Raw genomic sequence first — 18200 nt, 5'->3', positions numbered from 1 at the left:
ACTAGTGCCACATTATATAATAAAGTTATTAAGAAACTTGCACAGTGCTTGCAATATTAGGGTTTATTCTCTTCCAAGCATTTATTACATACAGAACATCAATATGGTTTTAGTAATATAACTAAGATGTAAAAGAGACTGACTAGTTAACACAGATTGTACGATTATTACAAGGCGTTGTTTCACAATGGTAGTCTCAGAAAAAGGAAAAACATTTATGAATAAACATAATTCTGTCTTAGTTAATGCTAACACAAATTTTAGCCAAAATGATCCTATGTTCCAGGAGAGATTTAGCAAACACATCTTAGACCTACTTCCATCATTCTACAGCATTTTGAGCCTGTGAGCTAATTTATATCCTAGTGTCTATAAGTCATGTGATGGTGTTATTGTTAACACCAAAACTGGAATATATATTTTGAATTGTTATCAGTACATTTTACTGGCTGTTACCTTAATGCTATAATATCTATATTTCAAATACATTTGTGCCTCCACCCATGCTTTTCACCATAATCTGTATTATCACTCCACGTCCACATTACTTGACCTCAATTATTTATACTAAATATTATGCTTTAAAACCATTTAATGACCATTGATTTATGTCCTACGAGAGTAGACCAGCCATTCTGGCATTAGGGCAGACCTTAATGCTCATGGTTGAAAGTAGCCCATAGCTTTTATGTTGAATACAGCAGTAATTAATGGATAAAGGGGTTGCCTCATAAAGACAATCCTTCTCTATATTAGAACAACTACATGTCAGAGAGGGCTTTACTGTTACAAGGCTCATTTAAAAGCCACAATTGCAAAGCCACTCAAAGAGAAGCTTCTCATCTTTTCCTCTGGTGGATAAAGGCCCCTATGTATTTTTTGATGGCCATAAATGGCTTATAAACATTTAACCGCCTGCCTAGTATCCTGAAGCTCTCCCTTATACTACCCAAAGAGCTCTTAGACAAGGTATGGATTCCAGCAAACCTTTAAAGGGTTTGTAAGTTAAGTTTTACATTGTAAGATGAGGCCTCCATGCACTGAGCTCATTTTATCCAGCACTTTCCACAAATGTTTAATCAGATTAAGATTTCAGAAATTTAACATCCAAAGTTTAGACTTTTTGTTATGTTCCTTAAACCTTTAATTTTTGGAGTATGGCAGGGCAGATTATCCTACAGTATACAACAATGCATGCTACAGTTTTCATATTGATAGAAAACCTTCTAAACATAAACTCATACTGCTGTTTATAAAGTTTTAAAATACAAATTTCTTTGTGCTATGCATGGAGGACTTGTACCTGATACACTTTCTTGACAAAATACAAACCAAATTGAAGAATAGTATTGAATGAATCATTAAAACAAATCATTAAAAGAAAAATCACCACTAAGTTATGATTGAAAAGAGAAATATATAAATCTATATGTGGGTCTGCTTACATCATAGCTTCTTAAGTACCACTATATAATGATTACATCTTTTTTCCAAATCTTTTCGATGTTATTAAAAAACAAAAACACATTCTTTTCTAGATTACAACAGATCATTAGAACAATAGTTCCCTATTTCTTGATAGAAAAATGTCCATCACCCATCAATATTATTGGCAATTAACTGACTGTATTGGTTGGTAATTGTTGACAGAAACAAATGTGCGCATATACAAAACAAACTGTATAATGGCATGACAGCCTGACTGTTAGTTTATACATCCAGATGTACCATAAGGCTATGTTCACACAAATTTTTTCTGCTCTGTTTAAAATGACGTCCGTTATTTTGAGTAAAAAATAACGGACGCTATTTAGCTGTCTAGCCTCCCCTTAGTGCAATGACTGGTGTTTGTACATTTTAGTTAGAGGTTACTAATTGCACTTTGGGTGCGGCTTAATTAAAAAGTCCATTGAGTTTAATAGTAAAAACGGAGAAAGAACGGTGACAAAAGAAAAACTGTGTGTGAACAACTAATAAAAAGTTCGCTGTTTCCAAAAGACGTCCGAAAATTGGACGTTTGTCTTCCTATTGACTTCAATGCATTGCCATTGCAGTCAGTTAAATCGCGGCAAAAACGGACGTTTTTTTAAATATCAAAATCGGTCACCTTTTCTCAATTTTTGACATTGTGTAAACATAGCCTATCATGTTTTTCAACATTAACCTAAAAAATACACATGAATGGGCTCAGCACAAAGGGAATCTGTATGTTGCAATTTACATCTCATACTCTAATGCTCTTAGAACAAGGAGACACCTGATATATTTGATATATCCCTCTTTGCCTCTATATCATTGAAATATGCTTTTAATACCTGGTGCAAAGCATCAAAGAGGCATTTCCAAGCCCAGATGATGAGTGCTGTAACACAACCGTGCACCCCCTCCCATCCCTATTCTTGCTTGGGATTTCCAATGGATGTACAATGCAGCTGAAAGGTTTGCTTTAATTTTCATGGTTCAGTTCAGTAAAAGTTTGTGGTGCCCACATGTTAAAGACTCAGGCTATGTATACACACTGTTAAAATGACGGTCAATTTTATTAGATGAATGACATTTAAAGAAAAATAATGGCCATTATTTTCAAACAAAATCTGTTATTTTATGAAAACAGGTAATATTTGTATAATATTTTATCAAAAAAGTTATTTTTCTTTAAATGAGGACCATGCAATAAAAACGGGTGATATTTTGATGGTTTGTAAACATAGCCTCAGGAGTACATGTATCAACATGTTTGTGTTCTTTTTTTGGCTAATACTGTTTTTGTGCACAGCTTATTTTCTAGTGCGACATTTATTAAGGCAAATTAGCTAGATTTCTCCAGTTTATCCCGCATTCATCATTTATCAGTTTTTGTGCCAGGAACATTCATGGTTTCAGATTAGCTACCATTTTTATCAGCTGATTTATTATTTACTTTTTTTTTTTTGCTAAATGTGTAATTTTTAGCAGTAGTTTTTTTTAATAGTTTTAGGCAAAAATGTGCAAAATAAATTGCTCAAGAATTATCAATTCAATTGCTATAAAATTTTGTGCAGCCCATAAGGTACCACCTACTCAAAAAAAAGGAAGCATGTGATACATGCCCACCTCAATGTTAATCTTAAAATCTGGCCATCTGAAAGCAACCTATATTTATATTAAACCTCTAATGGACAGTTTTTGCTTTTTTGCTTTTGATTCTTTCTCACTATCTAAAAACCATTTAAGAACCATTAAAAGTTTTTTATTTTTATATCAAAGAGGGCTTGTTTTTTGTGGGACTAGTTGTAGTTTTTAAGACCATGTCAGGGGTAGGGAACCCTGGCTGTCCAACTGTTGCAAATCTACAACTCCCATCATTCCTGGAAGCTTTAGCTGTCCAGGCATGATGGGAGTTGTAGTTTTGGAACAGCTGGAGAGCCAAGGTTTCCTACCCCCGGGCTATGTTTACAAGCAGTATATTTGCTGTTGAACAGTTGCAGAAAATGTTCAATGTTTCTGCACTACAACAAATCATTGTGCTTAAAATTAGTTGCAAATCTGTTAGAGATCAGTTGCAGAAAATTTAGAGGATATGACTATGTTCCCACTTCAGAAACATAGTCGGGGAAAGCGGCCATCTCTCTATATAGGTGGCAGCTAAATATGATCATGATCATTATTAGTGGCCGTGTATATAAGAGACAACTGTCTTTGTCTGATATGTTCCAAACTGGGAACATTGCCTTAGAATGTACCCTAATAGCACCTTTTCTTTAACCTTATAATTTAATAAGGTATAGGGGGAAAAAATAAAGAGAGAGAAAGAGAAAGCTGACACGACAACTGTGGTTATCTGTGGTTGGTACAATTACAGAAATATCAACTTTAGTTTTTGCTCTGCTTAACTATTAAAAAAAAAATCTTTTATGAACCCTTTATGCTGGTTTCACACATGTCCATTTTTACTGCCACTGCTGTTTTTGTACCAAAACTAGAAGTGGATCAAACAGGACAATTACTCCCTATATTTTCCATAATTTGAATCCACTTCTGGCTTTGGCACAAAAACTGCAGTAAGCTGGGTTCACACAACTTTTTTTTCATCAATTTTTGCAAAAAAACAGATGAAAAATGGATGAAAAAAAATGCATTTGTGTGCATCCCTTTGATCTGTTTTTTCTATGATTTCCATTATTTAAAAAAATAAATAAAAAATGGATCAAAACACCTTTTTAACGTACACAAGAAATAAGGTCAGCTGCCTTTTTGTGTAAGTTAAAATAAAAAAAGATGCATTTTGATCCCTTTTTTAAGTTAATGTAAAAATGGATCAAAACGGATAAACACAAATGCATTGATTTTTCCATCAGTTTTTTATTTGTTTTCTGTTTCCTTGCAAAAATGTATGATAAAAACATAGTGTGATAAATGTGACTTTTTGTTTTGTTTTCCTCTATGCCCTTTAGGATATTAGATGATCAAAAATGGGCAATTTTTGCATTTATGCCCCCATTCATCAAGCTACATTAGGTTAATATACCTTTTTTTTTTCCTTTTACTCAAAAAATAGCATAGTAGTCAGTTTTGTTATTTTATCCAAATATACCCCACACAGAAAGGTATGCTGCTTGGCATATTTTTATACAGGAGAACCTTTGGGTGCCACTTTTTTTGTGATGTTTGACTACAGACTTATTAGTTGAGAAAGGCTATGTTCACACGGTTTTTTTTTTTCAGCTCTGTTTAAAATGACGTCTATTTAGCTGTCCGGCCTCCCCTTAGTGCAATGATAGCTGTTGGTACATTAGTCTAGTTTGGGGTTACCAATTGCACTTTGGGTGTGGCTTAATTAAAAAGTCCATTGAATTTAATAGTAAAAACGGAGAAAGAACAGGGACAAAAGAAAAACTGTGTGTGAACAACTAATTTTAAAAAATCCGCTACTTGCAAAAGACATCCGAAAATAATAATCATGTTCATTATTTTGATGTCCATGGTAAAAACGTCTGTTATTCAATGCATTGTGTGCATTGGACGTCCGTCTTCCCATTGACTTAAATGCATTGCCACTGCAGTCAGTTAAATTGCGGCAAAAACTGGCGTTTTTTAAGCATAAAACTCGTCCGCCTTTTCTCTATTTTTGACTTTGTGTGAACATAGCCAAACAGTAAAAGAGTACCATAGGTATACTATTTATCTGTTTCTTTCAACAACAATAACAATACTAGAAGTAGAAGCAGAAATTGATGCACTGTGGAAAGATTGGTTTTGATTAAAAAATAATAAAATACACATCTTAAAAATAACAGCAGTAAAGTAAAATGTTGATGGTGGTGTTGTTGTTATTAATATTATTATTAGGGCTGTTGTTATTATAATATACAATTCTATCATATTTAGTTGTAAGAAGTTTTACTTTGCATGAATTTACAACAACATAAAAATCCCAATATCTGCATTTTCTCAACTGGTTAAACTGGTTAAACTGGTTTTAAGGCTATGTTCACACTATGTAAAAACAACATCCATATTTCATAGCAACGGCCAATGTTATGAAATACCACTGTTGTTTTTTCATAGTTTGAACATAGCTTAAAGGGGTATTTCAATGAAAAAAAAAAAAAACATGTTATCAAAATAACTGGTGCTAAAAAGTTATACAGGTTTGTAAATTACCTCTATTTTTAAACTCCATACTCTATTATGACATTAAAAGTATAATCCTAAAAACAAATAAAATGTTGTACCTGAAATCAGTCCCTAAAACTTGACTGTTAAAAACAACACATTTTTTAAAGACTATAATTGTGCGCAAACAACACTTCAAACTACAATCCAGAACTTTGATGGGATGATTCAGTATGACAGGTATGATACATTAAATGTTTCAGTCTAATTGACCATTCACAGGACATATTATGGATATATCTTCTCTCTCACAACATGTTCCCAATGGTTATATGTTACTCTTGTCTTTTTTTAATGTGTTTCTTATAAAATATTCCACCCAAGGCACGAATGAATAGGGGACAGAACGTGGCTCTTATAAAATAAGAAAACAAAAAAGCATGGCGCTATCATTCTCTTGACTTATGAGCCATAAATATAAACTAAAAAAGTGAAATTGTTATTTTCCCCACTTTCCATTACTTAGTTTTCGCTGTTTTTATTATTTTAAACATCATTTTATGAAAATTATAAAAGTTATATAATTTTACAATTTTATCCGTAAACAATTCAGTGTAACTCATGAAAATATGAAAAGAAAAAAAAAATCCTGGGCTTTGCAAAATTATTTTAAAATACTTAAATTTGCAAAAGCTAAACAGGTGGAAAGAAATACATTATTTTAAATTTAACAAAAAAAAAAAAAAAGATAAAAGGGGAAAAAAAGGAAAAAAAAATTAATTTTATGCTTCCCCAAACCAAACAATTGTGTTGCCTCTTACAACCTCAGTAATCTCACAATTTAATTTGTTAAGTCGTCCATCTAGAATAAACAGTGATTCCTTAGAGGGTGTCATTAAGTACTGTCCAAAGAGGCCACTCTCGATGATAATTCGATTTTTTGAGCTCCATGCCCATTGTTCTAGTTTCATTGGTTCTTTAAGGCTCTTTATCATTTTCACTTTTCCAGATGAGAGCTCTACAAAAAGAACATCAGTTTGTGTACTGGAGCTTGCATAGACATTGTACTGGTGAGCTTCTATGAATGATGATTGAAAGGCCACATCAGATATATGCAAATTGGTATGGATGACAAATAAATCCTGGATTTCTCCTTGAATTGTTATTAGTTGTACACTCATGATTCCTTTTATATCATCAATGCTGACAAGGTAGTGACCATCAGGAGAGACATAAGGAGTGCCAGTAACATCCTTGTTGTATCCAATAACAGCATCAGTTACGCCATCAACTATTACTTGAGGAAGAATTGCTCCAGTTGTATCAGGCTTACAATGGATAAAGTAATATCCACCGAGGTGGGTGTAAGCCAAAGATTGAGGGATGCAATTATAGTCTTTTAAGCTTACTGTCTTGATATAAGACATTGTCTCCAAATCAATTTTCAGAAGAGCTTGCTCATCTTTATGAAGGATGAACCCGAACCTAAAAGAAAAAATAAGGTAGCTTGAAGGATGAGCTGAATTCTTAACTTTTTAGAATACACTTAACTATATTACATATTTTATTACATAAACAGCCTGAATAACTTGTGTTCAATACTAATGATTTTATCATATATCTAGTAACGCAAATTTTAAGAGATCTTTTAAGTGACCGTTTAAGCTCCTTTGGGTGAAGTTTCCTTGTGTACATCAATATTTACAGCAGACAGTAAATATGATTTCCAGTAGATGTTTCTTTCTGTGATAAAAAGTACAGATTGATGTAAATTTGCACTGGAAAGCATGCTGGAAGCAAAACTATTAATACCTGAAGTCTAAATGTTTTTCATCACTACAATAGAATGACAGTTTACCAGTAATGGATTTTCTCTTTTTGAGATGTTCTGCAGAGGTTTTCTATGCATACTGTGCACTTACTTTGCCATAACACATCTGTTCTTTATTTTGTGAAAACTAACATAAAACAATGACATTAACACCATTGATAGGTCAAAGGAAAAGCACTTATTATTGTGTGGCAAAGGCATCTAAGAAAGAGGTGGAATGGCATTAGGCACCAAACCAACAGTCAGTATCTGAAGTTTATGTGCAAAAAGCAGAACAAATTAAAAGTGTTAAAATCTGAGATACTTTAAAAAGGATCATATTGTGATGGCTAGAAAAATGGCTAATAGCATCACTAAAAGAGTAGGCCTTGGGGGTGCTCCTAGTATGCAGTTATTAGTACCTACTAAAAGTAGGCCAAGAAACTTGAACTGAGAAATGGTTAATTAGAGTCCAACACTCATTAATTCATTTTGGGAGAAAAGGCTAGCCTGTATGGTCTGATTGGACAGAAAAGCTATCCAAAATTTTTAAGAAAATGAATTCTGGCTAAGACGGAAAGGTTGTAATGACAAAAAATATTTAATCTTTAAAAAACTTCTAATAGTAGCATTATACAATCACTTCACAAATGGCACCCAAGTGTGTGCAACATATATACAGTATGAGCAGGATACAATTTCATTGTCTGTGCAGATGGGGCTATGGATATGAAAGGGTAAAAAGACAAAGAAAAGTATCTTAGGCAACCATTATTATACATCACGTTACCCTATGGATAAAATTACCCTATATCTCACCCTATTTCTTAACATGCCCTGCCTATCATAGCAAGATTGCTGCCCTAATAAGAGTGATCCTGTGGTTGTACCTCCTGCAGGCCCTGATGACTCCCTATTTGATCAGTAACTTAACTCTTGCACTCAGATTGGTGCCTGCGGAGTCAACAGAGAGTAGGTAAAAATGTAAATCTATGTATTCAGAAAAACTCCAATATTAGTTCCTCCAGTAAATAGCTCCAACGCATTTCACTGAGTAGGCACATACCACAAAGATTCTCAGGGAGCTATAATCAAATTATTATATGAACCATGTGGGATTCTAGATTCCATACTACCCACCCATGCTGTAATGTGCCATCTTTAGAAGCGACTACAGATGAGCGAACCTCGAGCATGCTCGAGTCGATCCGAACCCAAACTTTTGGCATTTGATTAGCGGTGGCTGCTGAACTTGGATAAAGCCCTAAGGCTATGTGGAAAACATGGATATAGTCATTGGCTGTATCCATGTTTTCCAGACAACCTTAGAGCTTTATCCAAGTTCTGCAGCCCCCGCTAATCAAATACCGAACGTTCGGGTTCGGATCGACTCGAACCCAAAACCCGGTTCACTCATCTCTAGAAGCGACAACAGAAAATAGTTAATAAACAACTTGGTAAAAATATGCATGATATTTAAGTCACAGTGCGATACATCAGATGTACTGATTTGGTAATTAGAGAATATAATCAAAATACCCAGATGTAACACTTGATTCAGATGCATTCAGATAAGCATGATTAATACTTCCTCTCCATTAAGAGTATGCATTTCTATATTATGGCAAACTGCAATATCATTCACTCAATACTAATCTAATGTAGTATGCACTCACCTAGTAGAGTTGTGCAAGGATAGGCACAACTCTATGTAGCACATGTAAGGTAGGATGAGACACCGCAGCTCCTGCCAGGGGTACGTCAAGGAAGGCGTACCAATCACAATCTCGAAAACGGGCCCCGACGGGCTCCTGGACCATAGAATCCTGGCTTTGTATAGGCGCAGATGCTCAGTGAAACCACACTATAAAGTGGTTTATTCCGAACTGTAAGTGATACATCTCATGACACTTTACTTTATTATTTATTATGCACTATCTGGGACAAACCAGCCAATATGGAGTATGTATATGTAATATGACCCGGTCAAGCCTCTCCGACCCGGAAGTCATTTGATGTGATGTAATGCGACGTGCTATCTAAACTGCCTATTCTTGCCAATACTGTTCACTTAAAAAGGCCCCCCCTGGAATTGGTGGCCGAAACGCGTTGTGTATCCATAATAAACCTCTTAAATGGAATAAACCACTTTATAGTGTGGTTTCACTGAGCATCTGCGCCCATACAAAGCCAGGATTCTATGGTCAAGGAGCCCGTCGGGGCCCGTTTTCAAGATTGTACTGTGTAATGGCATCTTTCATTCTACTATATCATGCATGATGGAACCCCAAAATTATTATTTATGAAGATATAAATTGGTGAAATCGTAAAAAAAGAATGCAATACGGTAACGTTTGGGGGATTCCTGTGTCTACATAATGCACTATAAGGTAAAAGTGACATAATACCATTATTCTATAGGTCAGTCCAAACACAACCATATGCAGGTTTACACAGATTTTCTAATGTGATATATATATTTTTTATGAAATCCTTTTTTTTGCCATTAATCATTAATAAAATAGGCATATTGTGACGCTTATAACGGTTTTATTTTTTCACCTACGGGGCTGTATGTGGTGTCATTTTTTCCGCCATGATCTCTAGTTTTCATTAATACTATATGGCTATGTTCACACAATGTCACAAATATTAAAAAGGCGTCCCATTTTTATATTTAAAATAACGTCTGTTTTTGCCGAGATTTAACTGACTGCAATGCAATGCATTGAAGTCAATGGTAAGACAGACGTGCAATGCATACAGCGTATTGAATAACGGACGTTTTTGCCGCGGGCGTCAAAATAAGGAACATGATCATCGATTTACCCTATGTAAAAGATGGGCTTAAGCGATCTTAAAAACGATTGCAATAACAATTTTTCTTACGAATTTTAAAACGATTTTTCTAACGATTTATTCGTCTAAACACTGATCGTTATCAAAACCAAACCGTTGCTTCAAAACCGTTAAACGATCGATTGGGCGAATTATCGCTCCATGTAAACGTGCTGCTCATTGAGCCTGCCTGTGCAGGTTCAGTAAGCATTTTGCCGATCAGACCGCGCTGAGGCAGGTGAGAGACCTCCAACGATCCGTTACAACGATCGTTAAGTAACAGGGGACTCCCCCTGTCACTTACACTTAAACGCTGCTGTCGCTGCATTTAAGGGGTTAATGACACGCTGCAGCCTGTCATTAACGGTGAGAGCCCGGCTGCTCACTGCAGCCGGCCCCTTCCTCCTATGAAGCGTGCTCTACTCCGGAGTGCCCTTCATAGGTCAGGGCGTACAGGTACGCCCACGGTCAACTGAACACAGACTTCCAGGTTAAGGCTGGGTTCACACTACGTAAGTTTCCGGCCGTAGCGCGTTCCGTGAATAAGCGGCCGGAAACTTACGTAGTTTGCGTACAATGTAAAGTATACGATCTACGGCCGCACAGTTCACACTACGTACGAACTTACGCCCGGATCAAATGCGGCGCCGTAAAAAATGAACCAGACCATTATTGCCCGTAGCGTAACATGCGGTCCCGTACATAGTGGTGATTTCTTCATTTTTCAAGCTTTTTGTGACGATCCAAAAGGTTCTGTGGGGTGTCCGGGGCTAGGCGAAGATTTCCAAGTAAAAGACCGCTGTCAGATCGCTACGAAGAGCACTCAGGAAGCGTAAGTACACTACGGGCGTAAGTTTGCGTTCCGTACGTATCCGGCCGCAACTTGCGTAAAGTCCCGGCCGGAGTTTCATATGTATATCTCCGGCCACGGAAAATATGCGGCCGGACATATACGTAGTGTGAACATAGCCTGTATCTGTATGCCCTAGGTCGTCTAGGGGTTAAGGACTACGCCAATTTTAATTTTAGTGTTTTCGTATTTTCTGCCTTGTTGGGAAAAAAAAGAGCCATAGCACTCTACTTTTCATTGGTACCATAGTCATGTAGATGTGACATTTTTATTGATCTATTTATTTTTTTCCCTCATATTTATTGTAACAAAAAATCATTATTTCTGACGCTTTTTGCTTTTTTTTTTTAATTTACGCAGTTCACTGTACAGTAACATATTTGTTAAATTTTATTAGATCAGACAATTATGCACGCTACAATATATAATATGTTTATTTATTTATTTTTAGGTGTTTTAAATAAAATAGGAAAAATTTGTGATTTAAACTTTTATTGGGGGACAGGCTATGTTATATTTAAAACATAATATATATATATATATATATATATATATATATATATATATATATATATTTATTGCAGTAAACTGCAGTAAAGAAAGGATTCTGATTCCATTACAATCAGCGTCTGTTCTCTACTGAAAAAAATTACGTTGTGTGAACAAAGCCATAGGGTAAGTTGATTTATAGGGTAACATAATATATTATTAATGAGTGCCATTGACATCCGTAGCCCCATCCGATTGGACAATGAAATCGTATCCTGCTCATTTATATTTTGCACACACTTGGGTGTCTTTTGTAAAGTAGTTTTATAATGCTACGATTAAAAGTTAGGTTGTAACTGGGATTTTTTTGTCATTCCGATTTGTCTTTAAAGGACAACTCCCACGGGACCCCAAAAAAAAAAAAAAACACAAACACACACAGACACCATACTCACCATCTCTCCGGTGACGATCGCCACTCGATTCGCCCGCCGTCCGCCTCTCCGTCGCCGCCGTCCGTCATCCAGCGATGTCTCCAACTTCCGGGTCCAGGGGATGGAAAAGGCTGCCAGTGCGCTTGCGCACCGGCAGCCTTTTCATTGGCTGGAGCGCATCACATGGCTTCCAGCAAGCTCAGCCAATCAGGGCTGAGCAAGCTGGAAGCCATGTGATGCGCTCCAGCCAATGAAAAGGCTGCTGGTGCGCATGTGCACCAGCAGCCTTTTCATCCCCATTCACTTTGCATGAAGACGCCGAGGAGGAAGAAGACCCGGACCGCCCCCAGCTCTGACGTCGTCGTCACCAGATGCCGCCCCGGAGAAGAGGACCGTGACGATCGTAATAGGTAATGTATACATTCCTTAACTTCCGGGGTGGGGGGTCGGGGGTCCGAAAGTGGGGGAAGGGGGCCAGGCCGGGTATTTAACCACATTACAAAGTTATATAACTTTGTAATGTGTGTTAAATGAGCAAAAAAAAATTTTTGTGGGAGTTGTCCTTTAATTATATGATCGTGGCAGTGATCATTAGGCTATAGGTAACGGCATCATTGGTCACCACGATTTATGTAAGACAGAAAGGTGTCAGAACATGCAGTGGCTCAGATTTATTAAAGTATGTAAAACAGAAACTGGTATGAACTGCCCATAGCAACCAATAGTTTTCTACTCAGGGAAAGTATAGGTTAAGTTGTGATTGGTTGCTATGGACATTTTACACCAGTTTCTAGTTTGCATAAATTAAATTAGTCCGAATTTTACAGTTAACTGTGTATGGGATTGCCTAGTCGCAGACCATTTAAAATGTACTGTAGATGCTGACCTCTGTCAACTACTAAACACATGCACAATGATAAGACTGGATTTATTTATTTTTTTTAATATCACATGCATGGTCATATGCAAGCACATTGCTCACCTGGAGAAGAAAATAGCGCAAGGATTCACCATTAGAAGAAGACATGTCTTTGGAGAAAGTGTGATGGTCTGCTGGGGAAACCTGAGTTCCGACATTACTGTAATGTAGCTATAACCTGGCATGTACCACCTACCTAAACATTGATGTACACTACACTACAAAAATTTCTAAGGAATGGTTTGAGAACAAGAGAAATATTTCAAGGTGTTGATTTGGCCACCAAATTTCCCAGTTCTAAATCTGATCAAAGTTTGCACTGCTTACACACTAAGGTAGGGCGAGGCCTGTAAGGGGCGGGGCCTTTATGCCCTCACTCATGTACTACATTTCAGACCAGAAATTTGCGTAAAATATATCAGAAATGAAAAATAGACCAACAAAACACAACAATCACTGAGCTTTGGGAGATCAGTAAAAAAAAATTAAAAATCCAATAGAGTACTCATTTAGGAGTCTCCAGTGATTGCCCTCTTCAAAATTTGAATATGCAAAGAAGGGGTCCGTGGTGCCTCATTTGCGAGTCTCAAAACACAGGAATAGCCAAATACCCCTCTCTCCAGAGAAGGAAGCCTGTTGCCAAGGGGTGCCTCCTAGTGGGGAGGACATCAAACCACCCTGATACATAGCCCCTAAGGTCCTTACTCTGTTGCGAGCAATGGGACCTAAATAGGGAAACACCAGGGTGACCCCCTTTAAGTCAAAGTCTAACTCTGTTGCCAGTGTAACAACATAAGAAAAGGGTTACCAAGGCTAGGCATCCATCCACAGACAGCTGTGTTGGGGTATTTACCCCTCGTCAGTGTGGAACAGTATCTATCTATCTATCTATCTATCTATCTATCTATGCAAAAAAGGGGTCCGTGGAGCCTCAGTTACGAGTCTCAAAACACGGGAATAGCCAGATATCCCTCTCTCCAGAGAAGGAAGCCTATTGCCAAGGGGTGCCTCCTAGTGGGGAGAGCACCAAACCACCCTGATACGTAGTCCCTTAGGTCCTCACTCTGTTGCGAGCTTTAGGACCTAAATAGGGAAACACCAGGGTGGCCCCTGTGAGCCAAAGTCTAACTCTGTGGCGAGTATAATGACATAAGACAAGGGTTACCAAGGCTAGGCATTCATCCAAAGACTGCAGTTTCGGGTTATTTGCCCCTCGTCAGTGTGGAGCAGGATTCTGGCTACTGGGGCAATGATAAATAGACCAACAAAACACAACAATCACTGAACTCAGGGAGAACAGTGAAAAATTCCAGTGGAGTACTCATTTACGAGTCTCCATTGATTGTCCCATACAAAATTTAAATATGCAAAAAAGGGGTCCGTGGAGCCTCAGTTACGAGTCTCAAAACACGGGAATAGCCAGATATTCCTCTCTCCAGAGAAGGAAGCCCATTGCCAAGGGGTGCCTCCTAGTGGGGAGAGCACCAAACCACCCTGATACGTAGTCCCTCAGGTCCTCACTCTGTTGCGATTCACAGGGGCCACCCTGGTGTTTACCTATTTAGGTCCTAAAGCTCGCAACAGAGTGAGGACCTGAAGGACTACGTATCAGGGTGGTTTGGTGCTCTCCCCACTAGGAGGCACCCCTTGGCAAAGGGCTTCCTTCTCTGGAGAGAGGGATATCTGGCTATTCCCGTGTTTTGAGACTCGTAACTGAGGCTCCACGGACCCCTTTTTTGCATATTTAAATTTTGTATGGGACAATTAATGGAGACTCGTAAATGAGTACTCCATTGGAATTTTTCACTGTTCTCACTGAGTTCAGTGATTGTTGTGTTTTGTTGGTCTATTTATCATTGCCCCAGTAGCCAGAATCCTGCTCCACACTGACGAGGGGCAAATACCCCGAAACTGCAGTCTGTGGATGGATGCCTAGCCTTGGTAACCCTTGTCTTATGTCGTTATACTCGCAACAGAGTTAGACTTTGACTCACAGGGGCCACCCTGGTGTTTCCCTATTTAGGTCCTAAAGCTCGCAACAGAGTGAGGACCTAAGGGACTACGTATCAGGGTGGTTTGGTGCTCTCCCCACTAGGAGGCACACCTTGGCAATGGGCTTCCTTCTCTGGAGAGAGGGATATCTGGCTATTCCCGTGTTTTGAGACTCGTAACTGAGGCTCCACGGACCCCTTTTTTGCATATTTAAATTTTGTATGGGACAATCAATGGAGACTCGTAAATGAGTACTCCATTGGAATTTTTCACTGTTCTCCCTGAGTTCAGTGATTGTTGTGTTTTGTTGGTCTATTTATCATTGCCCCAGTAGCCAGAATCCTGCTCCACACTGACAAGGGGCAAATACCCTGAAACTGCAGTCTGTGGATGGATGCCTAGCCTTGGTAACCCTTGTCTTATGTCGTTATACTCGCCACAGAGTTAGACTTTGACTCACAGGGGCCACCCTGGTGTTTCCCTATTTAGGTCCTAAAGCTCGCAACAGAGTGAGGACCTAAGGGACTACGTATCAAGGTGGTTTGGTGCTCTCCCCACTAGGAGGCACCCCTTGGCAATGGGCTTCCTTCTCTGGAGAGAGGGATATCTGGCTATTCCCGTGTTTTGAAACTCGTAACTGAGGCTCCACAGACCCCTTTTTTGCATATTTAAATTTTGTATGGGACAATCAATGGAGACTCGTGAATTTATCTATCTATCTACCTAGCTATTGGCCTATCTATAGGCATAATAGACTTACGGGTTGAATCTTTTTCAGTACTCATATGGAAAACTGTAGAATTTAAAGAGGGGAGACTTTTTGTTCTTTAAACTTGTTTAGACTAATTTTTAGACTAATTCAGCAGCTAAACAGAGGTCATTTGATATATGTCATAAATAGTTTAATAGTTTTCTAAACCAGTGAGTTACAGCAATATAATATGGTATTAATGTCTCAGAAGAACAATTTAAATATGTAAAACATACAGAATGATGGGAAAATCAACAAAAGAAGCAGGACTAATCTAATAATCACTATAGTAAAAAACTGTGGGAGAGACAAGGTAAAAGTTTTGGTCTGAAAGTATTCAGTTGAGAGTAGATGGGTTAGAAGACATTTATTTATAAAGTGTACATAATAACTTTCCTCCACAGCAGTCTGCTATTCAATGTCTAATCGATCACATGATCTTTTTAGCAGGATGAAAAACTATAACTATTTTAAATATATTAGGTTCAACTTTCTGATGTGTTGGCAATTTTTTTCTGTTCTACCTGTCTTTTAAGTATAGAATATTTCATACCTGATATGATTGATAATCAGTGTTGTGCTTGGTATGAAGAAGTCATCGACTCTGTCAAAATGCTTTCCGACTGGCTGAGTATGTATTGTATGATGAGAAACACTTCCACTTGCTTGGGTAATGACCTAAGAACAAAAAAAAATAATAATAAATAAATAAATAAATAAATATATATGTATATAAATATATATATATATATATATATATATATATATTTACATAATCTTTAGAAAATAACAAGTCAGCAATAAATGTTTACATAAAAGTATAGCATTCAAAAGAATAATTACAAAATTAAAGGGATATTATATAATATATAATATATTCATATTCATATTCATATTCATATTATTATTATTATTATTATTATTATTATTATAAATATATATAATAAATATATTCAAATCAACTGGTGCCAGAAAGCTATACAAATTCAAATACTTCCAGTATCAATAAGATCTTGTATACCTTTGACTATAGGGGTCATGTATCATTGAGTTTCTCCTTTTTTTGGTTGGCTAATAATACATGGCTGCAAAATTTGTAATGCAGTGTGCAATTGTTACCAAGCAGATTTAGCTAATTTTCCATGTTTTTACCACATTTGCCTCTTTTTTTTTTTTTTTTTTGCTAGAAGGGGGCATGATTTGTGATTTGTCAAAGTTTATGTGCGATTTATGATGGGTGAATAGTTTATTTTTGTACAAAGAATCGAGTAACAGTATTCCATTGCCACTGGCAGTTAGCTTTTAGTTTACTGTGTGTGAATCTTGAACACTCTAACCAAACCGTTGATACCATTTTGAAGACATATCCAGTCTCTGGGTCTGTCTGTCTCCTTGAGACAGTATTCATTGTAAAATCTTGTTTGATTCTAGCAGCATGGTGTGGTGGGTATCACTAGGCGGTGGGTATCACTTGGCGGTGCCTAGAGCATCCGTGCCGTAGGCGTGCGGCACCTCACTCCCGCCATTTTTTCTCTTCTTATAGGTGCTGTAGATCAATAGTGTCTTAAATAATCCAAATGGAGCCTTTGAAGTGCTAGAGTGTTGTAACGACCAAACAGTTCTGGATGTATCAAACCGTTCTGAATGGGCTGGATCTACATCATTGGCTGAAAATTCAGCCATGGGGGGTAGCATAAAAGGAATACAGGCAGGAATATATATACTTATGGCCTACAACACGGATGCTCTAGGCCCCACCTCATTGACACCCTACCTTGCTGCAAGCAAAAATAAAGTTCAATTTATCAAGTATTGTATCGTCTATAATTCCGGATGCTTTCCAGATTTTAGGGAATCCAGGAAAAAAAAAGACACTTGTTTCTTTATTCCCAAACAAAACAGGTTAGAAGACGATCAGACAAACAAACAAGACGATCAGGCAACAGCTGTTTTACATGTATTGTTCTCTTCTTGGGGGCTGTGAAGCACAATAAATATGAAACAGCTGTTGACTGATGGTCTGATCTGTTCCATGCAACCTGTTTTGTCTAGAAATAAGGGAACAAGTGTTTTGCTATATTTGGCGAGTACCATGTCTGTTCATCTGAATTGCTCACATTGTATCGGTTGTACTTGACATGGAGTTTTTTCGTGTGGCCGGATGGAATCCCGGCTGGAGCGTATACTAAGTGTATACGCCCCGGCCGGGATTCCATGCATTCCCATACAACGTATGTGTTGTATAAATCACTACCGTTATTGCAAATTGCAACAACGGTCGTGATTTATACAACACATACGTTGTGTGAACATGGCCATAGACTGTATCCATGTTTTCCCTGCCATTCCATGCCTGCATTCAACTTCTTCAGCCACCAGTATTCAACTGCTAAAAGATCAGACTTAAGCATGCTCAAATTGCACTCATCTCTAGTATGTACATGTTAAAAGGTAATATGATGGATAATAATAATAAACACAATTTTACAAGTTGTTGCTAAAAATACCAAATTAGCATGTTT

General features: G+C 37.4%; 1 protein-coding gene across 1 annotated transcript in view; it reads right to left on the bottom strand.

The window, feature by feature from the left end:
- Positions 1-6377: 6377 nt before the first annotated feature.
- Positions 6378-18200, bottom strand: part of FSTL5 (follistatin like 5) — a 538172-nt gene continuing 526349 nt past the window's right edge. The window contains exons 16-17 of the mRNA XM_069976180.1: positions 16232-16356; positions 6378-7080 (exon numbers count right to left, since the gene is read on the bottom strand). Coding sequence (XP_069832281.1) covers positions 6378-7080; positions 16232-16356 — 828 coding nt within the window. The remainder of the gene's footprint in view (positions 7081-16231; positions 16357-18200) is intronic.

The sequence above is a fragment of the Dendropsophus ebraccatus genome, chromosome 7, assembly GCF_027789765.1.
Source record: "Dendropsophus ebraccatus isolate aDenEbr1 chromosome 7, aDenEbr1.pat, whole genome shotgun sequence".
Classification (NCBI taxonomy): Eukaryota; Metazoa; Chordata; class Amphibia; order Anura; family Hylidae; genus Dendropsophus; species Dendropsophus ebraccatus.
Note: the sequence above shows the minus strand (reverse complement) of the source record. Positions and strands in the feature narration are given on the sequence as shown.